Below are 19,808 nucleotides of genomic sequence, written 5' to 3' on the forward strand. Positions count from 1 at the left end.
TGGATTTCAAAGCATTTTATGCAAGAAAAATCAAGATGATCAAGATTGTACAGTCAATCAAAAACAGAGAAAAAGGTTAATTGACTTGCACAAATTCACACAACAGGTTTCTGCTTGCTTCTGGCCCATGGCTCTTCCCTTGTGGATTACACAAAAATGTTTTAATGACGTCTTTTTCAGCAACTTGCACTGCAAGAGTAGTTGAAGCACCAGAAGAGGTTGCCCAAAGAGGCTGTGGGAATTTCATCCTTGAAGGTTCTCAGAACTTGACAAGGCACTGAGCACCTTGACTAACTGCAAAATGAGCCCTGCTCTGAGGAGGAGGCAAGACTATGGCCTCCAGAGATCCTTTCCAACCTACGCTATACCTCAGATTAACTCAGTTGTCAGTACTGTGAGACGCTGACTTTGTGTCAAGTGAAGATTTACACCTTACATATTTTCTCCACTTAAAATACATCTAGGCCAGAATAATACGGATTACTAATACACACTCAGTCAATAGATGCAATAGCAGCTCGCCTAGACCAGCTTTTGAGTGCTTAGAAAAACACTTTGTAGAGTATGTAACGGACCAAAATCTCCCTGCTGTGCATACCGCTCCCCGGCAGTCCTTTTGGCTCATGTTCTGCAAATACATATACCAATATTTACCTAGGCTGCTTTTAACAGCTCCATTCAAAGACATGTTCTATAGATGCTTGAATATTTTAATAATATAAAAAAGCGCAACAGCTGAAAATATTAGAAGACCTATTTATTATATCATCGGCATCATCTTTACTGCAGGTCTTTCAGTTTTTGGTTATATTGGTTGGTTTTAAGCATATAAGCTACTTCATAGTGAAAGCCTAGTGCTAATAAGATAACTAAACTTTTTCCGTAATAAATCAACTATCAACTAATCATTCCTTTATCAGAATAGATAAAAAATAGAAATTAAATACTAAGGCTATCACTGAAAAATCAAGTTACTAAGGCTTTCACTAAAGCTTTCTGTAAAAACTGTGTAATTAGCAGAAATTACGGTTCTGCTCGCTTACTTGAATAGTACACCAAAAAATGTCTAACTGTGAAGAGAAGCCCAAGTTTATCAGTACCTGCATCCTACTTAGTTCAACACTGAAGTATTTTATGTAGGTCCAGGAATGTTATCCCTGTCATTAGTACCAGCCAAGAAATACTGCACTGAACCACACACCAAATCTTCTACCCAGAAGTTCTGACATTTCCAAAAGCTTTCTATTTCAATTTACTTACTGTACACCAATGTAAGATTTGCCTACTCTATGCAGCAGCATTTAACCGTACATTTGGTGTTTTCTGTCATAGATCTTTTCTCTGCACATACAGCAGATTGAATACACAACAAAATATTTTACCTGCATTAAACATTTCACTGATTAAGAGGAAACAAATTCAGACACAACAACATAGACATTTAGCGGTTTCTGACGTAAAATACTCATTTTAGCAATATAGCCTTTTCTTACAAATGGTATAAAGCAAACTATAAAAAGATTCAAACAAAAAGCCAAGTCAAATGTTACATAAATCAAATGTTCAAGAAGGTTAAGTTAAAAAAACCTGTAAATTCTACTGATAAAGATTGTTAGCTATGGTAGCATTATTTAAATAAAAAAGAACAACTTATCAAATTACACGCAATTTAAACTTGCAAAGCGTAACAACTCTGTCAGAAAATGTTATCATTGAAAAACATGAGTCCAAGCCAATCTAAATTCTCCAAGGGCTCATACTGTTGTGACAATACCTCGCTGTTAAAAATGCTGTTCTTCAACATTCTGCAACAAAATCCAAAACACTCTTGAATGATGTTATTGATGAGCTTTGTTTTTTTCTTGCCTCTATAAAATGGAGATAACAGAAAAAAATCAAAACAAATGTTGACCCAAACACTGCACAGTTTTAGAAAATGTTTCAGCAGAAGAACACTTGCCACTAAACACTCCCCCACATATCCAAAGCACAACAGAAATGTTATCATAGATAGCACCTCTGTGTAAGGAATGTACGTATTAAACACAGTGAAAACTGCCAGAGAGATATTCACAAACCATCATCAGAGACGAGGCTGAACAGATTAAATATGAACTTTAAATTAATCCCTGTGTTTATTAGAGAGTCCTTAACTGAAATTCTTATCCTCTTTGTATCCTGTCAGGTGGCACTGGAAAGTTCAAAGGCTCTCTAATATTTTCCCAGGTTAGTTCTCTCTCTCCAAGCATGAGCCCTGATTGAATTACGTCGGAGACCATTCTAATGCTTAGCGTGTGCACAGCATTTATCTGACACAAAGCACAATCCCATCGGTTCCAAATTCTAATAGCCTGTCCTTTTTTTTGCAAGTCAGTTCAGGGGCAAAAGCTGAAAACTGAGCTGACAGCATATATGATGAGTAGAAAATAAAATTATGATTACTTGCAACTGTAACCTGTAGTATTTCTTGGAAAGATCAACATTTGTCCGTCCTTTCTGAAATGGATAAGACCACAAAATTAAATTCCAGTGATTACCCATTTTTTTTACTCCACTCAAAAGACAGTTAATTTCTTCAGTTGTGAAATCTTTTCGGGTTCTTTTTCTCTTGTTTAAAGGTCTTCTGTTCACATCCAGGGAACATATTTCATTGTTCTGCAAATATTTATTTTGGTATCATTAAAAATTATGTAAATTTACATACTATTTTGCATTTGGAAGTAACACATTATTACTGACAATACGATCTTAAGTAGTTCTAAAGAAATGATCACTGTGTCAAGATAACAATGGCTCTTCAAGGTTTATTCACTGTCACCCACTTAGTGAAATACAGTATTTTTCCATGACTTTCACCTTCATTTCTGTCATGCCTACACAGTTTATACCTTTAGTATGTTTATGCCTTTAGGTTTCTGTTATTTCTATACTATGCAAATTGTCATTAGTGCAGGAAAAAGCGTAACTCCATATCCATTATTCAGAAAGGACTGTCAGTTGAAAAATGCTTAACGCATTTCAGGGATAAATCAGTATGACTAGAATACAATCAATAGAGGAGTATCTTTTTAATAAGGTTCACTTTGCTACTGGGCTCCTGTTAAAGGTGACTTAGAAAAAAACCTATGTGATTCATAGTGATTTTATTTGGACATTTATAAATATGTGAGTGTATGATTAGGCTTTCCATAACTAACCTTATCTTTGTGAAGTGAATATATGCAGTTTTCTTTTAAGCGCTGACATTCCTGTTTGCACATTTCTTTGACTTTTTGTCTCTTCAAGTTAGCATCTTGGGTTTTTTGGAAAGCTATGAAATTGTGAACAAGACCACCTCTTAGTTACTTTAAAATAACTGAAATCTACTGTAAAACTAAATAAAGTGGTATAAAGGAATATTTCTTCTAACAAACTTGAATATGTAAATGTTGCTTTATTAGTAATATCTCATTTTCATTAGATCTTTTTCTCATCATTGACATAAACACATAAGGATTATTTGTGCATTGGAAGCAACTAGCAAATAACAAGAATTAACTCAAACGTCAATAGTACTATGATTGGAAGTACACAAACATATCTATCTACATTCTCAGCCATTTGTCTCCAATAGCAAGCACAGCTGCTTTTCTCAATGCCCTGACCTAAATGCAAAACCTGATCGTTAACCTACACTTATTACAGAATTGATTTTCTGGTAATACTCACACTTTTCATATGTCGGTATCAAGTTATAGTCATCAGTCAACCTAGTATTTTTACTATGTTCATCTCTATTTGAAGTATTAGATTTGTTTTTTCTAATTGGAGTCAAAAGAATACCTTAAAAAAACCCAAACAATAAAACATTATGCATCTTTCTTAAAAAAAAAAAAATAAACCACAAAAAAACCCAACACAAAACACAGGTAATGTTTTAGGAATTAAAATTGAAGAGAGAACCATCTTTTGAGCCATACTACTATCTGGTATTGGAACAAAGACTGGAAAATTCAGTTTACTTCAGAAAATGTTTGCTTGCTAAAGGTAATATATTAGCGTAATGGGCTCACTAGAAATAAAGTTGGGTTTGGGATTTTTTTTTTTTTTTTTTTTTTTTTTAAAAGACCTCCATGGATATCATGGCTAAATTAATTAATTTCTGAATCTGGAGGGGAAAAAAAGTTTTAAAAAATTAAAAATCAATCTACTAGCTTTTACCAGAAATTAGTTAAATAAAATGATGACATAAACAAGGTTTTTGGAAATAGAAGACTAAAAATAAATTCCTGATGGGTGGGCTGATTTTTCAAAAGAGAATGTTTTTTGAAGTAATATTAATGTTTTAGAATTTAAGTACTAATTTAGAGAGCTGCTTCAGCCTACTTTAAAATTTCTGGTCATCAGTCATAAGAAACAGTATTGGTTACTAGTTGATGAATGTAGTAACGTATGACTGTAGTTGGAGCTCTGCAGGATGTACCCACAAACACCACATTTGGAAGAAAATTCCTTGTGAATTATGTAAAAATATATATCTGCAGGGTAAAGAAAAAAAACTATAACCATTACCTTTTTTGCTATATTGCAGAATAAAATACTGTAAAAGATACGTACTCTGCTATTTACAAATGGACAGTTGGGTATTATGAAGAAAACCAGTTTTTATGGGCAACTGATGGTTCTGTAAACATAGGGTTCCTAAACTGCACTGCAGAAACTGATGGAACTTATATTCACTTTTCCATCTCTACCTTGTTACGAACATCTTATTTAACAGCTCATAATACAGGACAGGTAAATAGATCTTCTGTACTTAATTTTCTGATAGGTTGTTTTCAGTTACTTGCTCTAGTATTGTTGTAGACATTAAGGTTTATCCTTTTAGCTATTTAGCGCACACAGATCCAAGCCCTTAGCAGAGCTCCAAGCATCAACAGAAACAGGTGTAATAGGGTAACATGGCTATTAATAGAGTGATGCTGAATCCAGGAACAGGCAACTGTACTGTATTCTGATCCTGACTATACCTCTCCATTTTAAAAATTAATGCCACAAAACTGAAAAATAGCAGATGGCATGGAAGTACCCCTGACAGGATTCAAAAGCAGTAACTACAAAGCGCCAGATAACTTCGTTGTAAACTAATGTGCATAACACAATTTCATTATTATAAAATATGCATTTTCTGGCCTATTAATATAGAGATTTTTCACTGAATCCACAGAAAAAAAACCCTAATTCCCTATCCACAGCATCCCATGGTAAAGACCTGCAAAAGAATTACTTAGACAGTAAGGGCTTTTTGCATTAATTTCCAAACCAAGCCCTTACTTTGGAAGCTATCCTTTTTGCTCCTAAAAGTTGTTATTTCTGTATGCAGTTTTTCTTTCTTCATTGGAGTCAGCACTAGTTCTGCAAAATATAAGATGGACACCAGTACAAATGCCAGTAAGTACTAACTGTTTAATTTTCAAAATGCCTCCTTTAAACCAGAAAAATATAGGATGTGCTTTTATTTAATTCATTAAGAATTATAAGTATCTTACATCCCTAAGTATGTAATAGTAGAATGAAATGACCTTGTTATGATGTCATACATCCCTTCACACTTATTTCAACTTAATATATTCCTTTCTATTAGTACTTGACTAAGTCTGGCAAACAGGACAGCCTCATCAAAGCCTATAACGAGGATATATTACTACTGCCAAGAAATACACAAGATACTCAAAACTGAAGTGGATAGTTCTGATCTCACTTAGTAAAAATCATTGGTAAATCAAATTAAATGAGTGAGTTTGCAAAAACAGACAATCAGAATCAGACCAAAAAAAGTTCCGAATCTTAAATAAAATTTAAAACAATAGTTACAACTACTAAAAAAAAAAAATCATAATTACTCTCATGAGTTGCATGTCTACTGTTGTTACAAACAGCTAATTGGCGAAGTTCCTTTTTATATCTTTCTTCAGCTTCCAGAATGACTTTATGACGGTCACACTGATGTGGACAACTTTGCAACATCTTGGTAAAGGTTTTACTATTGAAGGATAGTCCTTGTGCTGTACAACCTGGAAAAAAAATAGGATATGGTAGAAACAGCAAGCACGAATGCTACAGAAGCCATCACAAAGTCCAGCATTTCATTTTGCTCACTATAATGTACAATTTGACTTCCAGTTTTCTATATACACATCTCAAAAGAGGCTACACTTTACATACCTTCTTGAAAATACTTCTTGTTTTGTACTTGCTCTCAAAAAAAAAAAAGTTTTCAACATGACCTATGGGACCAAGTTATACTGCACTTCAACTCCAGAAGTACTAAATGAAGCACGGATCCTCTACAGAAGTAAAAATATTAGTGGGATGGGAAGAAAGGAGCCTCAGTTCCCTTTGCACATTTATCCAGGAGACAGAACATAAAAGATATCTTTGGTATCCTTGGACACTTTCTCTGTGTTGTAACAGTTATCTGTATTAACCAGAATAAGTAAGTCTAGCTTAGGTATGAATTTCCTCACAGGAAGCCTTCCTGTTCGTTTTTGAGGACATTCCTAGGGTAATTTATGGTTTAGTTATTCTTGGATGTTCCCACAGTTAGTTACATCAGCTGAAGGAGAACTTCTGCACTGTGAGGAATTACAACAAGGGCACTGGTACATATCTGCAATATTCTAGCCTAAGATAAAGCAGTGCTAAAGCTCAGGTTGAATTTAGTTTGACAACTTGGATTCATATGCCTAAATGATGTCCAAAGGTGGGTTATGAGCTTTTTTTTTTTGGTGGTTGGGTATTTTTGTGTGGTTTTGGGGGGGGGTTTGTTGTTTTGTTTTGATAATAAAGAGACACAGGCTTGATTACAACATCCACTTATGAATCCTGAGTACCAGCAGCATCCTTACAACCTACTGATAGACCATGTTCAGGAAGTAGAAGATGGGGTAACTGAGGCCTGCAATCATGAATTACTATAAAACTGCCTGCCTGTACTTAATAGCAGTAAGGCAGAGAAACAGAAGCGCTGCAAAATAGTTAGGAGGCTTAGCAGGGGAATACATGAGGAAACTAAGCAGGGCTGTATGTTTTTCCTCCGTCCTTCCAATCAGAGAAAGGAGGAAAACACCCACTCTTCACTATTCTTGTAAGTAGTGTGTCATCTTTTAAGCTGCTGTATATTCTGTTTGTTAGTAAACACACATTAAGAAAAGATACATAGACCAAAACTAGAATATGTAAGCTTTATTTCAATATTTATGTTTTATTTTAGGCACAGAAAAGGGAAAGGAAGCAGTTAAGAATTACATAATAGGTAATCCAATAGATGTGTTAAAATGTTTGTAATGTCAGTTCACTTACTGCATTGCTGACTCTTTAAGGCTTCTTTTATGGACTCAGGAAAGACAGGCCTAAGATAATACTTACCTAAACATCTTAAATCTGCCATTTTATGGGATGCAGATGTAGTTGAAGTACTTTTTTCTTCCTTGTTTATCTTTGAGTAGAATGAATGTTGATCTAAATCAGGAAGGAAAAAAAACCACTAAGAAAATGCAACCTATCTTTTTCCATGGTAATCATGCAACAATGTACCTATATTCAATTGTATTTTCTATTTGTAGACTATTAAAGTTTAATTTACATAAGAGCAGAAAATCCAAATGAAATTTCTGAAGTTAAATGGATCGCATTTACAGTTTTGTAAATCCAGAATAATTACATTTAATTCAGTGCTTTTTCATCACTCTCCCAAAGCATATTACTCCAACTTGAACACAGCAAAATAACCCTGTAAACTTAGATTGCTGAACTAAGCCTTACAAACTTCATTTCCATTTGGAATCAGATGCTGAAAGATGTGATGTACTGGAATAATACTTACTCTCAATTTAAGTAGGTATAACCTGGGGATCAGCTTGGTCACCTGTAAAGCAACCATCCTGGCAAATACTAATCTAATGAATAATTATAAATTTTATAAATTAACAGGAAACTAAATTATGAGTAAAGATTTGATTGAACAGATCCCAATTCTGAAATAAATGTATCAGACTAAGAACATCAATGCAAATCTGAAGAACATTTATCTTAAACACATGTTCAACATGTGGGAATAGCTTCAGACAAAAGTCACTCTCACAGGTAGGTTCTATCCCCAGTCTTACAAATACAGAACAAAACCAGCATCCTTGTGCATTTTCTATTAATGATGTTCATTGTTCAGTACGGATTGCATTCAGACTAAACTTAAAACATTTATCTGTGATACATTCATTTGAATAGTTAAAATCAATTAAAAAAAGAAAGCTAAAATATGTATTATAAGAAGAGTAGAATAAATATTCTACTGGTAAAATTGTATACAATAAAAATTCCAAAACTATGCAAACAGTTAAAGGATATTACACATACTCTCTAAAAAAAGGAGTATCTTTAGCTATTTGTACCTGGTCTGCATGTCTGTTTCATATGTTTAACAATCTCTGCTGGTTGTTTAAATAAGTGTTCACTGGGAAGATCAAAATGTGAACAAATTAAAAAAAAATAAAAATCAAACTTCACAACATACATTTACCTGTAAATTAATACACATACTGTAAAGGCAGAATGAAAAACACATTAAATATATAAAACTCTGAAAAATTTATTCTAATTATCCCAAGTTATAGGGCTTGTAGTATCTAGCACGTAACCATTGTGTGTTAGAAATCTGTTTTACCAGAGATCTGTGATTAACATTCCTTGCAGTGCTGTTCAGCAAGTTTGTTCCAGCATTTGGATGCAGTGCTTTCAAGGGGTGCTGGTTTCCAGAATCATCTGCAATTCTGATTCACGTCAAGATTACTTAGTGCACATAGAACTTTCACAAAGTCTTCAAAATACTGCAGCCTTCATCAGATGTAGCAATTGCTCTAAAAGGTAATCGATTTTCTTCTTTTCTTACACTGATTAACTTTTATGCAACCAACATGCTCCTATGATATGGTGATCATGTATTTTTCTATGTCACTGACCACCTCCAAATACTGCAGGAGCAAGGAGCCTCATCCATGATTATGCTTGGGTAACTCCTGTTTTCACATAAATGCATATGCAAGGAGAGAGCTTTTTTCCCCCGCAAAAAAATTAATTTAATAGTTTTGTGCTTCAGAGGTCAGAACAACAGATAAAGAAGCTGTGTGAAATTATGCTAATCAGTAGCAAAGCAAAATTTACCTGGATGTACCATGGAAAACACTCTAGGGCTCTTGATAATTTCTGTGGTAGTTGAAAAGTTACAATATAATGCATGCAAGCAAACTACATAGGAGCAGGGTCCAGCCAGCCACATAAAAAAGCACAATAAAAACATGGAACTCAAAAAAAAAAAAGGAGAAACGTAGTTTTGTTCTTACTCTCTCATTGCCTGTCTTGAGAGATATTCCAGATATAAATTCAAGATAACGGAATCTGTATTTATCCTTGCATGTTGCCTATAATTAATTTTTTATCAATAGGAAAGATAACCATAAGAAGCAAAAGAGGAAAGTAAGAATTCGTGAGAGCAACAAGCAAGACAACAGTGAATGACTAACCAAGGCTGTATCTTTCTCTTCCCATGCAGGCAAGCAACTGAATATGGAGGGGAGAAAAGGCGGGGGGGGGGGGGGGGGGGGGGGTGGAAGCTTTTTTCCCTAGTTTGTAGACACTCCAATTTTTTTGCAAAGCAGTTCCATAACTGCTGTTTTCGTAGTAAGTGCATATTACAGAGTTCTTTGTTGTTTCATCCAAACCAATGGGTCAAATCTTGATCTACTGAATCAGTGAGAATTTTGAGGCAAACACTATGGATGCTTTTTCAGCACTAAGTTGAAGGCATTAGAACATGGCCTGTAACAGGCTCTCTATACAATCCATCAGAAGCCTACCATTCAGAGAAAAAGATCAGAAGCTTTTATTACTAACTACAGTGTCTATAATCTTTGATCTGTGATGTCAAAAAACACTTCCACAGAATATTCTCTAGTGAGCCACCAAAAGGCTATGTCTTTCACTAGAAAAAGACATAGTAACAGAGAATTTAAAAGGCTGACACTGAATTTGGAAATTACTAAAGAAAAGCAACTTAGTATTTCTGCTTAGGTATAAGATACTTACCTTACTTGAAGAATAAACTGATTTTTTACACAAGCAGTTTTTTCATTTATATTGTGACTTTGAAGTACACTGTCTGTTTGCAGTTCATTAACTGAACGTGGAATATTACTCTGTTCACTTTGTCTAGTAGAAGCATTTACTGGATCCATAGTGTTCACTATTTCATTTTTCAGTGGAGAAGAATCTACAGATGGAGCAAGAACCTGATCATCTAACTCAGAGGTCAACTGTCGACAATGTATTTCTTTATGTGTTCTTTCTACATAAGCTTTTGGATCAGCAAGATTCACTTCATGGTACTTTGATGCTTCAATATTGGCTTCTGAAGATCTGTCTACAAATACTCTTCCTTGTACTCCTTCCTGTATTGAAAAATATTAGTTAGTAACTATACAAGCTCTATAAAAATACTAAATAAATCTAGTAACAAGATAAACTAGACTAGACCAGTCTAACTCCGAAGGCAAAACAAATTCCAGAGAAGCTTCAAAAACCCCTGAGTTGAGAGCCAACAAGACAGCGGTGCTGCTGAAGGTGTTGAAGGCGTAGTTAAGTGATAATTCCAGGCTGAAGCAATGGATTTGCTACTAATACAAGGCACTTCTAGAAATTAAAAGATTTAATTAACTTAAGATCCAGCTAAATAACTCAAAAACTTGCTGTTCCACACCCAGAGATACCAAGTAGTTACACAGAACAAGGAAAATACCAAACAACTTTTTTCACTTATGTTCACATTTTCCATTATCATCTATCCCGTCATAGCTGTATAATCACGGGCATTTCATGCACGCAAATATTAAAATTATAGGTTTAAGTGACCAGCAATTAAAAATAAATCCAACTCTTGTTTCTCCAACCTAAATTATCTCAATTTTGTAGAAAACCTGGTCTTATAATAAACTAAAATGTTTCATAAAAATACAGACACCTGCATTCTCTGATTGCCCTGCATACTTCTGACTTTGTACGATATACAGTAATGGTAAAAGCTGCAGGTTGTAGTTTCACACACATCCAATGTTTTCTCTACTTTTCCAGCTGACACTGAAATTATCTTAAGGGCTTACTTCCTATTTCTCCCTAAACTCTTGAAAGATTTGCTTAGTTTTATCCTACTTTGGTAAAGAGGCCAACCTCACTGTGTTCTTTTTCAATCAAGTTTATTCTGTGAAAAATTTCTTTTGCTTTCTTCCAGTAGTCTTGTAGACTTCTTTTTCTGACCTGCACATCCAACTCTTCTGCATTGTTCACATTCAATGAATTATCATTTATTTTCAGGGACAATTGTTCAGCTTTATGAAATAAAAAACAATATTATTATTGCAAATTTTATCAATTAACAGCTTAATAAGTATTTATTATATTTTAGTATGCTGAGGGACAGCCCCAATAATTTAGTGCAAAATATAACCTCTGAATAATAATTTTTATATAACTTCAATTTACACATAAATGTTAATATACTTCAAATATAAACGGCAGCTAGAAGAGGTGAGCTTGCAATCATAGTTACTATGAGCTGTTTACACGATGCTGTGCTCTGAAAAATTACTTTATCGTGGACTTAATCATAACACTATAGGTCCTTTACCAGTATGGGTCTCCATATTAATGGACACTGAAAATCACCGCACCCCCTCAATCTTAAAACTCTCAGTTATGTTTTCAGTATAAAAATGTAAATACATGCTTTTTACTAATTATCAATTGTATAATACCTTCCATGCTTTAAAGGACAAGGTATCTTTGTTTCATTGGTAGTATTATACACTTAATTAAAAAAAAACAGGATACTTCAAAGTACACTCTACTTTAAAAATAAAGATCAAGATTTTTTAATATTGCAAAATAATTGTAGTCATGGTGATTTCAGGCTTCATTATCTACTGGTTTTGTCTCTAGATACAATGGTACATACCCAGGAATAGAGTACCAATTGCGTGTTAAATGACAATGTTCATATTTTGCACATAATATATAGATAGGGAAAGCTTTCAAGAACTGGCCTTACATATGCAGGTTTCACAAATGCATTATTGCAACATCAATGGAATTTTTACTTTTCTTTTTTCTGCCTAAACGCCATAATCAGTCCATGGTGGCAAATACACAGCTTTTCTGCAGAAACAAACATCTCAGAGTACACTGAATTACAAAACTGCTACAGTTAAAATCATTTAGAAAGTCAACAGAACTTAAAGATGGAAATTATCTCTGTAATTTTTAAAGCAGTAACAGTAAGCTTACTCATTTGTTTGCAGTTTTGTAGCACGAAAGTAGCAGCTTTGTTTAGTTCCTCATCCTGAGACTCAGTTAATACCTGAATCATAAGTGGAAGACCATTGTTCTGGAGCAGTTCACACTGGTTTTCTTCTAAAATAGGACATTGTACAGGAAAATAGATTGGTTTCAGCTTCATACACACTTAATCTTACAGTAATTTTAGAAACTAATACTAGTAACTTTCAGAGTAATTCTGAAAAAGAGATTTTCATTATGGATCCAAGCATGCTGTAATGACCTACTACCTGGGTCGCAGCGGAAGTGCTCTAGATCACACAGGATGATTTCACCATAGCTCAAAGTTCTTGTAAGAAAACTGAAGGATGACTGAGACAAATTCTATGATGGAGATCCAAACTCATTTAATTGTCACCTAAAATATTTTAATTATGGCTTCCATATTTCTTTTCCTCTGGTATATACTCCTAAAGTATATACACTACATTTATGTAAGCCTTGAGATGCAGAGATATAAAAAGCTTAAAGTTTATAATTACCAAAACTCTAATAAAATTAGCAGTTTAATCCTGGTCTAGCTAATCTGTTCCTCCTTGTTAACTATGTAATTAGCTAGATTTTTTTATTGTGATCTCATTTGCAGTACGCATTCATAAAACTGATAACTTTCTAAAAATACTTCTTTGTTGTCTGAACTTGATAAAACAAAGGAAGCGACAAAAGATGAAATATGATTATTTTGTCAGTGTTGACATTTTAAGAAAAACTTTTATTCTGTTGGTTTAATCATATTTGTTTGAAAGACATTTTCCATTAAGCTTTGTTTCAATTAATTCTTCATGAAAAAGTGTCTTTTAAAGTATCAGATTTATGACCTGCTGAACTAATAATTGAACTTGTTATTGACATTTAGAGGATGATAATCAATCAGGATTTTTGAACATAATCGCTTTTTCTTTAATTTCTGAACATACATGAGAAAAACCAGTAATATAAATAAACAATGATCAGTATGTCACAACCTCACATTCTGTTTGCTTGTACTACCATAAAATACCAACCTAAGTGTTACATTTTCACCAGCTATGCTTGGGAAAACCCTGAGGAGCCTGGCAAAAACATTTCAGGGTTACCTACTGCTTACGTTACTTCAAAAACAATACTGTTATATAGCTTTTTTTAAAAAATAATAGCTATGTAAACAGTAGACAGACACTGTATATATTAAGAGCCATTAAAATAGAGCTCAAAAAGACTTATTTGGTATGTATGTATTGTAGTAGTTTTCAGGTCTGGATGAATTTTACCCTGTGATACCTAAGCCCAGCTCTGAATTCCTGCATAATAGTCTACTTTTTTGTAAGCTCTTAAAGATACTATCTGTTAACAGATTTTAAAATTTAAAGATGGAACTTTATAGCAAGCATTTTTTCCGAATGTTAATATTACATTATTTAATAGACCTTTCTCTCATGTTCCAGTCTTGATGAAACAACACCATTGAAGTAGTTAGTGTATAAGAATTTAGTAGAAACTGACAGAAAGAAAAAAGAAAATCTTACCACAAACTTCAGTACAGTGCCCAATTGTTAGAATAATACTAATTTTTTCTCCAGTATCCAGAGTGTCATTGGACAGCAACTTCAGTAGCTCTGACACAGTGTGATACTTTGTCAAGACAACACCCATGGCAGCTATTATGTTGAAAATAATTTGAAGAAAAATAAACTACATCGTAAGGCATTATCCAAGTATAAAATGCTGTTGTTCAAGAGAACTCTACAGACCTCTAAAAAGCCTTGGGCCTGCACAGTCCCTCTCTTCTCTCTCTTTCATTTTAACTCTTCAAATTACGACACCCTTCCTGGTGCCGTAATTCTGCCCATGCTACTCCCCATATCCAACACTGCCCTTTCTCCCAGCTTGCGCTGCATAGAGATGTGGTAGAAGATCTGATAAACAGGGGCTCTGCAATGTGCAAGTTTTGTAAACCTCTGCTGAGTTTCTCCACATCCTTTATCAGTTCCAGAACGGAGCAAGAAAGAGGAGAATAAGGTTTGACACACAGTCTACCTGCCACAAACAAAGCTAGGAATGTTTCTGGTAGAGGGCAACCTCTTCCTGAAACTGGGAACACCACTGCTAGTACATACATGCTGAAACCTCATCCTGTCATGTACCAACTTCTTTGAAACCAGACTCAAAACTAGTGCAGGTATATGCTTTAAAACTTTTTTGAACTTCCATTAGCGAGCACTTATGGCAGAAACATCAAATATGATCATGGCCAACAGCACAGATTCATCGGGCTCATGGTTTCTCAAAATCTTCTGATGGAATACACACAGACCTCATTAGGGTAGCACTAGCCACACAGTAAATCAGAGTAAAAATGTGTTATGCAGACATACCACATTTGTTCAGCTCCACACCTGAGTTACTAAAGCCTCCTAAAGCTTACAAAGTTTATTAGCTTAGACATAGGCCTACAGAAACACAGCTCTAACTCCAGGATCAAAGCTGACTGCTACACCCAGTTCTCAGCTTCATTTATACAAAACTAGCTCTAGCATCTTATTTTTAATTTTCAGTATAGTTTAAATTTCACTGTGTTTATTTTAGCAACAATAGGAAAGTAACCCACCTCAGATGAACTGAATCATTCCCCATATACATATTTGAATTTTTAAAAAATGTGCAATATAAACCTGGATGTATATAACTTAATTGCCTTTTAGCATCCATTCATATCACTTTTCCACCAAAACCAGACTTTTAAAATTGCATTTTAAAATTACCATACATAAAAAAATGGTAGCAGTCTTTTCACTCACAGTCATTAGCAATGCAGGCATCCAGAGTCTTTGTTACTACTACTGCAAGTTTTGTGCTTGAGTGACTCATACAGGAATCATGCATAAGATTGATGAGAACTTTAGCTAATGTATCCAATCCTCCAACAGAAACAAAATATTTCTGCACATATGCTTAGGGAAAAAAAAAAAAGAAAAAAGTGTCTTAAATAATACAAGTTGCAAATTGTTTTAGCTTTTTATCAATCATCACATTTATTCTGTGCATGTATTATTCATTACATTTCTACCCATACAACAGAACTGAAGCTGGATATATATTAATCTCAAGAAATGTAGTAATTGTCTTATACAATAGTTACAAGACACACATGGCCCTAATACATGCATACAAATGGCAAACATTATGCCCAAGTTCTAAGTCATTGCTTTCAGAGATGTAATAATGACTTATATTTGTAAAATACTTTTAATCAAAACAGCTTCCGTATAGTTTTTACTGACTTACTTTACTTACTAAATGTAGCCAGTTTGTGCATTTCGCCACAACGCAGTGTACATAAAGATGGTGGAATACGGTTTTCAGAGTAAAAGTTGGAATAACAGCAAATCAATTTGTAAAGTTTGACAAAAAGAAATAAAACATTTAACTGTCAAATTAAACTTACTTTTACAAAAGAAAAACTATTTAAAGCTTGAGCTGAACTTACAGTTATTTGCAACTGTGAGACCAACAAATGAACAAATAGGACGAACTATCTCAGGCTCTGCGCAACTTTCGAGCCACTCTTTGGCATATGGAAAAACTGAACAGCAAATGTTTTGATTATCTTCTGGAAAAGTAAAAAAAAAAACAAAAAAACCACACAAATCAAGAAGTAATATGAAATTTCAGTTGAACAGTAAAAATGAAAACAAACTGTTGTCTCTTTGGAGAAATACTTTAAACTTTTTTCATAATTTTAACAGCAACACTTACCATTCTGAGGATTGTTAACACAAGCACAGAGAGTACTGCAGACTGAAGACCACAGCTGATAGCACTCATTAGTATTTTCATCTGACAGATTCATCTCAGATGTGGAAAGTGTTGTTCTGTTAAGAACAATGCAAACAAGTCCCAAATAGTCAAGCAAACATAAGTCCTAAATAGTCTATCATTTTTCTATTTGAATTGCAACTGTTTGTTTACCTGAATAACTGCAGCAGAAGACCAATGCAGCCTGTATCTCTGACATAGGTTTGCCCACTTTCTAAAAAAGAACACATACAAGACTCCGAAGACACATGCAACTTAAGAGAACATCTTAATGTCAAGTTCAATTTACATACATATATTCTGTTTCCATTTCCTAAGCATTATATGCTTAAATGCTTATCCCCCCAAAAAACAAATACAAAATCACACCAACACTGGCAAAAATGTTCCATTTCTTTCTGTTTTTTTTCTATACATGGTCAGAAACTACTGGTTTGTACTATTTTTTTTTTAAAACTATAATTTCATTTTCAGAACTAAAACACTTTCTGCCATTTAAGGAAATCCCAGTGAGCTATGATGTACTTACACACTTTGGGTTCAGTTACATGCAACCATTCATCTTTATAAATTAACTTTACCAAAACATTATTTATTGAGCGTTCCACATTTCTGTACTACAGATTGGCAAATAGAAAAAATTGGTGTTATAAAACAGAGAAAAAAACCAACTTACTATTATTTGAAACCAGTACTAAGATGACGTAAACAGACATTCTTTTCAAGTTCACACCAGAATCCTTATTCATTAACAATAAAATGAGGTCTTCAAACAATGCAGAGGTACACAAAGTTTGTTGACAATAAACTGAAACCAGAAAATAAAAACCATTAAGTCCTAAAGCAAGACATTCATAATCCTAAATTATTTTTGTAATGCAGTAACTAGAGTCTCAGTTGCATCCAGTATGTGGTGAGTGGAGACAAAACATGACTATAGTGACTGAGGGCTTCCCCCCGTAGCCAGTTGTAAACCAACCAGTACCTAGGCAAACTTTGGAATAATCTACGAGTCATTTAACACTTGCTGCTGAGGAAGAGAAGTAGTACAGCTGTCTGGTATCATAAACACATGCTATTTACACAAGTCAGCAAGGTGCTTCTCCAAATCTGGGGATGGACAGTAAAGCAGTGGCACCTTTACTGCCCCTCACTTGAGCTGATAATCTTGTAATCTGATTTTTTGAGAGAAAAAAAATAATGGAGACAAAGCAGAAGTAGTAACATGGGATCATAACTCACTCAGAAAGAACAAATAATATTACTTATTATTACCATTACTCTCTATTATAATTCCTAATGTAAATAAAGCTGCTTCCTTTACTATGCAATGAACACTTGACTTTGCAAGATCATTTATAAACATCAAACCACCAATTTCTTGAAAATATTCACTTGCTTCACCTATAACAGAAAAAAAAGAACAAAAGTTAAACTTTTGCTTTTGTTTCTCTGTAAAATGAAAACCTTCCAAGATTTTATAACTTTTCAAGCCTTACATCCTTTAGATAATTTTTTTACAGTGACAACCAGCTTCTTAACATATACTGCAAACAGAAAATTGTGTTATTTCTAGGGAAAAATGCTTCTTACTGTTTTGTTGACAAATTGAATAAATAGTGATCAAAGCCTCTTTCTGAGATACAGGGCAGTCCATCTGGTATTTAAGGCATTCAAGGAGTAAGTTCAGATCTGTTTTCATATCTAAGAACAAACATAAAAAAACTTCATGTAAATTTTCTTTATATTAATCTATTTAGTATTACAATAAACCTGCCCAAAAACGTAGTATATCTACAAAAAAAAAAAAAAGTGAGCAAAAATGGAGCTATGCCACTTCTACCCACTTTTAAATAACAAACATACTTAACCTAAAAATATTCCTCTCCGTAGTTTGTTATTTGACCATGATTGCCTTTGTTAAAGTAACAGCCCCCTTTTAATATTTCTTTCATTACTAGTAACTGTTAGTAAATGCGATGCAAATTACTAAACATTAAATTCAGAGTTGCAAGGTGCATTAAGTGTATTTAAGTGAATAATACAGAACCATGAAAACACAACTGAAAATCTACAGAGTAAATAGGGAAAGAATCAAACAAAGCAAGGCTTCCTATATGATATTTATTTAGAGAACACTTAATCACTTACCACAGCAGCTAGAATCTTGAATCAGGTTGTTAGGTTAGCAAGTTAACACAAAGCATTTTCTGGGCACCTACATACAACCCTAGGTAGGTAAACCACTTTGAAAATCTGTTTCTTACTCTTTGGGGTATAATAAAAATACTTATTTGATAATTATTTGCAACAGTAACAGCAGATACTGTATATATATTAAAAACTTGTAAGGTTTGGGGTTTCTTAAGTTAAAATACAATAAAAATATGGGTAAATATTAGCAAAAAAGGTGACTTTGTGGTGGTGGTATTTACTATGCGAAGGTTTGTAAATAGATTTGTCCTTTAGCTATCCAATACAGAATCCACAAATTTGGCAAAAAGGAAAGTGAACATTTCCCCAACAACTCACCACCCCATGACAGACCTATGACAGTCTAATAAAACTTTGTAAAATTGATGCAGATAATAAATGAAAGTTACATTAGGTATCTTACCACACTGTTTTTTCTGCACCTTTTGATTTTCCATTTTTGGTTGTATCCCTTTTCTTGTTCTACAATAGCAAGGAAAAAGTGTTTTCTTTTCTGTTTAGATTAGCAGTGTTTGTAAGACCATATGCAGTATAAATGAAATCATTTTTCTTAAAATATACTCCAATTTTCTGGTTTTACACTATCATCTCAGACACACACAGAGTTTAATATGCTCTTGCATGGCAAAGATTTTCTTTGGAAATACAGTATTTATAGTTACACTGCATTTGTAACTACTGTGTTGTTATGTTTTGAAAGCTTAACATTTTGCAGAAATCAGATGATTCCATGCTACCACTGTGTGGCACCAAAACCATCTCTGTCATTAAAAATATACCTAGCTCTCTGTCATTTATTACAATAAATCTGATCCGATTTTCCTTACAACAGGTTGCCAACTTTGTCATCAGCCAACAACTGGCAGTAAGACCATCAAGTAATGTTATGTGGGGATCAAGTGTGCCTGACATCCACTATAAAACATTCAGCCTCCTACTGCTACTCAGTGAGCCACTAAACCATTACTATGTTGTTTTATCGGTATCGATTAAAACCAAAGACAATGAGCATGAACGGAGATGTTATTTCTTAAACTAAGAATTTATTTTAGTTCACCAAGGAAATTATCACATTACGTGAACCATATAAACCAGAAAAAACCCACAGCATTGATTCTACATAAACCTAACGTGCCGGCATCTGAGAGTTAGCGGAGCAGCAGTCAGAATGAAATTCAGGTTTGGAAGCAGAAAAATGGTCACTTAACCACACCCCAAGTCCCAAACACAAAGAAAGGTTGATGCAAGCATCACAGTAACATAACTCAATCTCTCAAAAATTATTTAGCTCCAGGTAGAAACTTTGTATCAGTGATAAATCCATGTTAATAATAAATTAGTTATCCTTCTGAAAGTAGAGCAAAGGCTCTAAGAAACAT

At 33.9% G+C, this 19,808-nt stretch overlaps 1 protein-coding gene across 14 annotated transcripts in view; it reads right to left on the minus strand.

Annotated features, from left to right (window-relative positions):
* Window positions 1-19,808, minus strand: part of TERB1 (telomere repeat binding bouquet formation protein 1) — a 21,870-nt gene continuing 2,062 nt past the window's right edge. The window contains exons 3-23 of one of the 14 annotated variants that reach the window (XR_005933149.1): window positions 18,833-18,891; window positions 17,809-17,919; window positions 17,491-17,619; window positions 16,892-17,023; window positions 16,369-16,429; window positions 16,156-16,271; window positions 15,887-16,009; window positions 15,198-15,350; window positions 13,926-14,057; window positions 12,370-12,495; window positions 11,257-11,414; window positions 10,120-10,481; window positions 8,430-8,491; window positions 7,408-7,500; window positions 5,883-6,053; window positions 5,314-5,394; window positions 3,709-3,822; window positions 3,198-3,310; window positions 2,443-2,655; window positions 1,775-1,868; window positions 1-628 (exon numbers count right to left, since the gene is read on the minus strand). Coding sequence is in view for 13 of the 14 variants with exons in the window: in XM_030024832.1 (XP_029880692.1) it covers window positions 1,839-1,868; window positions 2,443-2,655; window positions 3,198-3,310; window positions 3,709-3,822; window positions 5,314-5,394; window positions 5,883-6,053; window positions 7,408-7,500; window positions 8,430-8,491; window positions 10,120-10,481; window positions 11,257-11,414; window positions 12,370-12,495; window positions 13,926-14,057; window positions 15,198-15,350; window positions 15,887-16,009; window positions 16,156-16,271; window positions 16,369-16,429; window positions 16,892-17,023; window positions 17,491-17,619; window positions 17,809-17,919; window positions 18,833-18,891 (2,539 nt within the window). In the remaining variant the exon portion in view is untranslated. Of the gene's footprint in view, window positions 629-742; window positions 1,869-2,442; window positions 2,656-3,197; window positions 3,311-3,708; window positions 3,823-5,313; window positions 5,395-5,882; window positions 6,054-7,407; window positions 7,501-8,429; window positions 8,492-10,119; window positions 10,482-11,256; window positions 11,415-12,369; window positions 12,496-13,925; window positions 14,058-15,197; window positions 15,351-15,886; window positions 16,010-16,155; window positions 16,272-16,368; window positions 16,430-16,891; window positions 17,024-17,490; window positions 17,620-17,808; window positions 17,920-18,832; window positions 18,892-19,808 lie in introns of those variants that run through there. The other 13 variants (XM_041125828.1, XM_030024836.1, XM_030024833.1 and 10 more) reach the window with 13 other exon arrangements.

Source organism: Aquila chrysaetos, chromosome 9 (assembly GCF_900496995.4).
Source record: "Aquila chrysaetos chrysaetos chromosome 9, bAquChr1.4, whole genome shotgun sequence".
NCBI classification, from domain to species: domain Eukaryota; kingdom Metazoa; phylum Chordata; class Aves; order Accipitriformes; family Accipitridae; genus Aquila; species Aquila chrysaetos.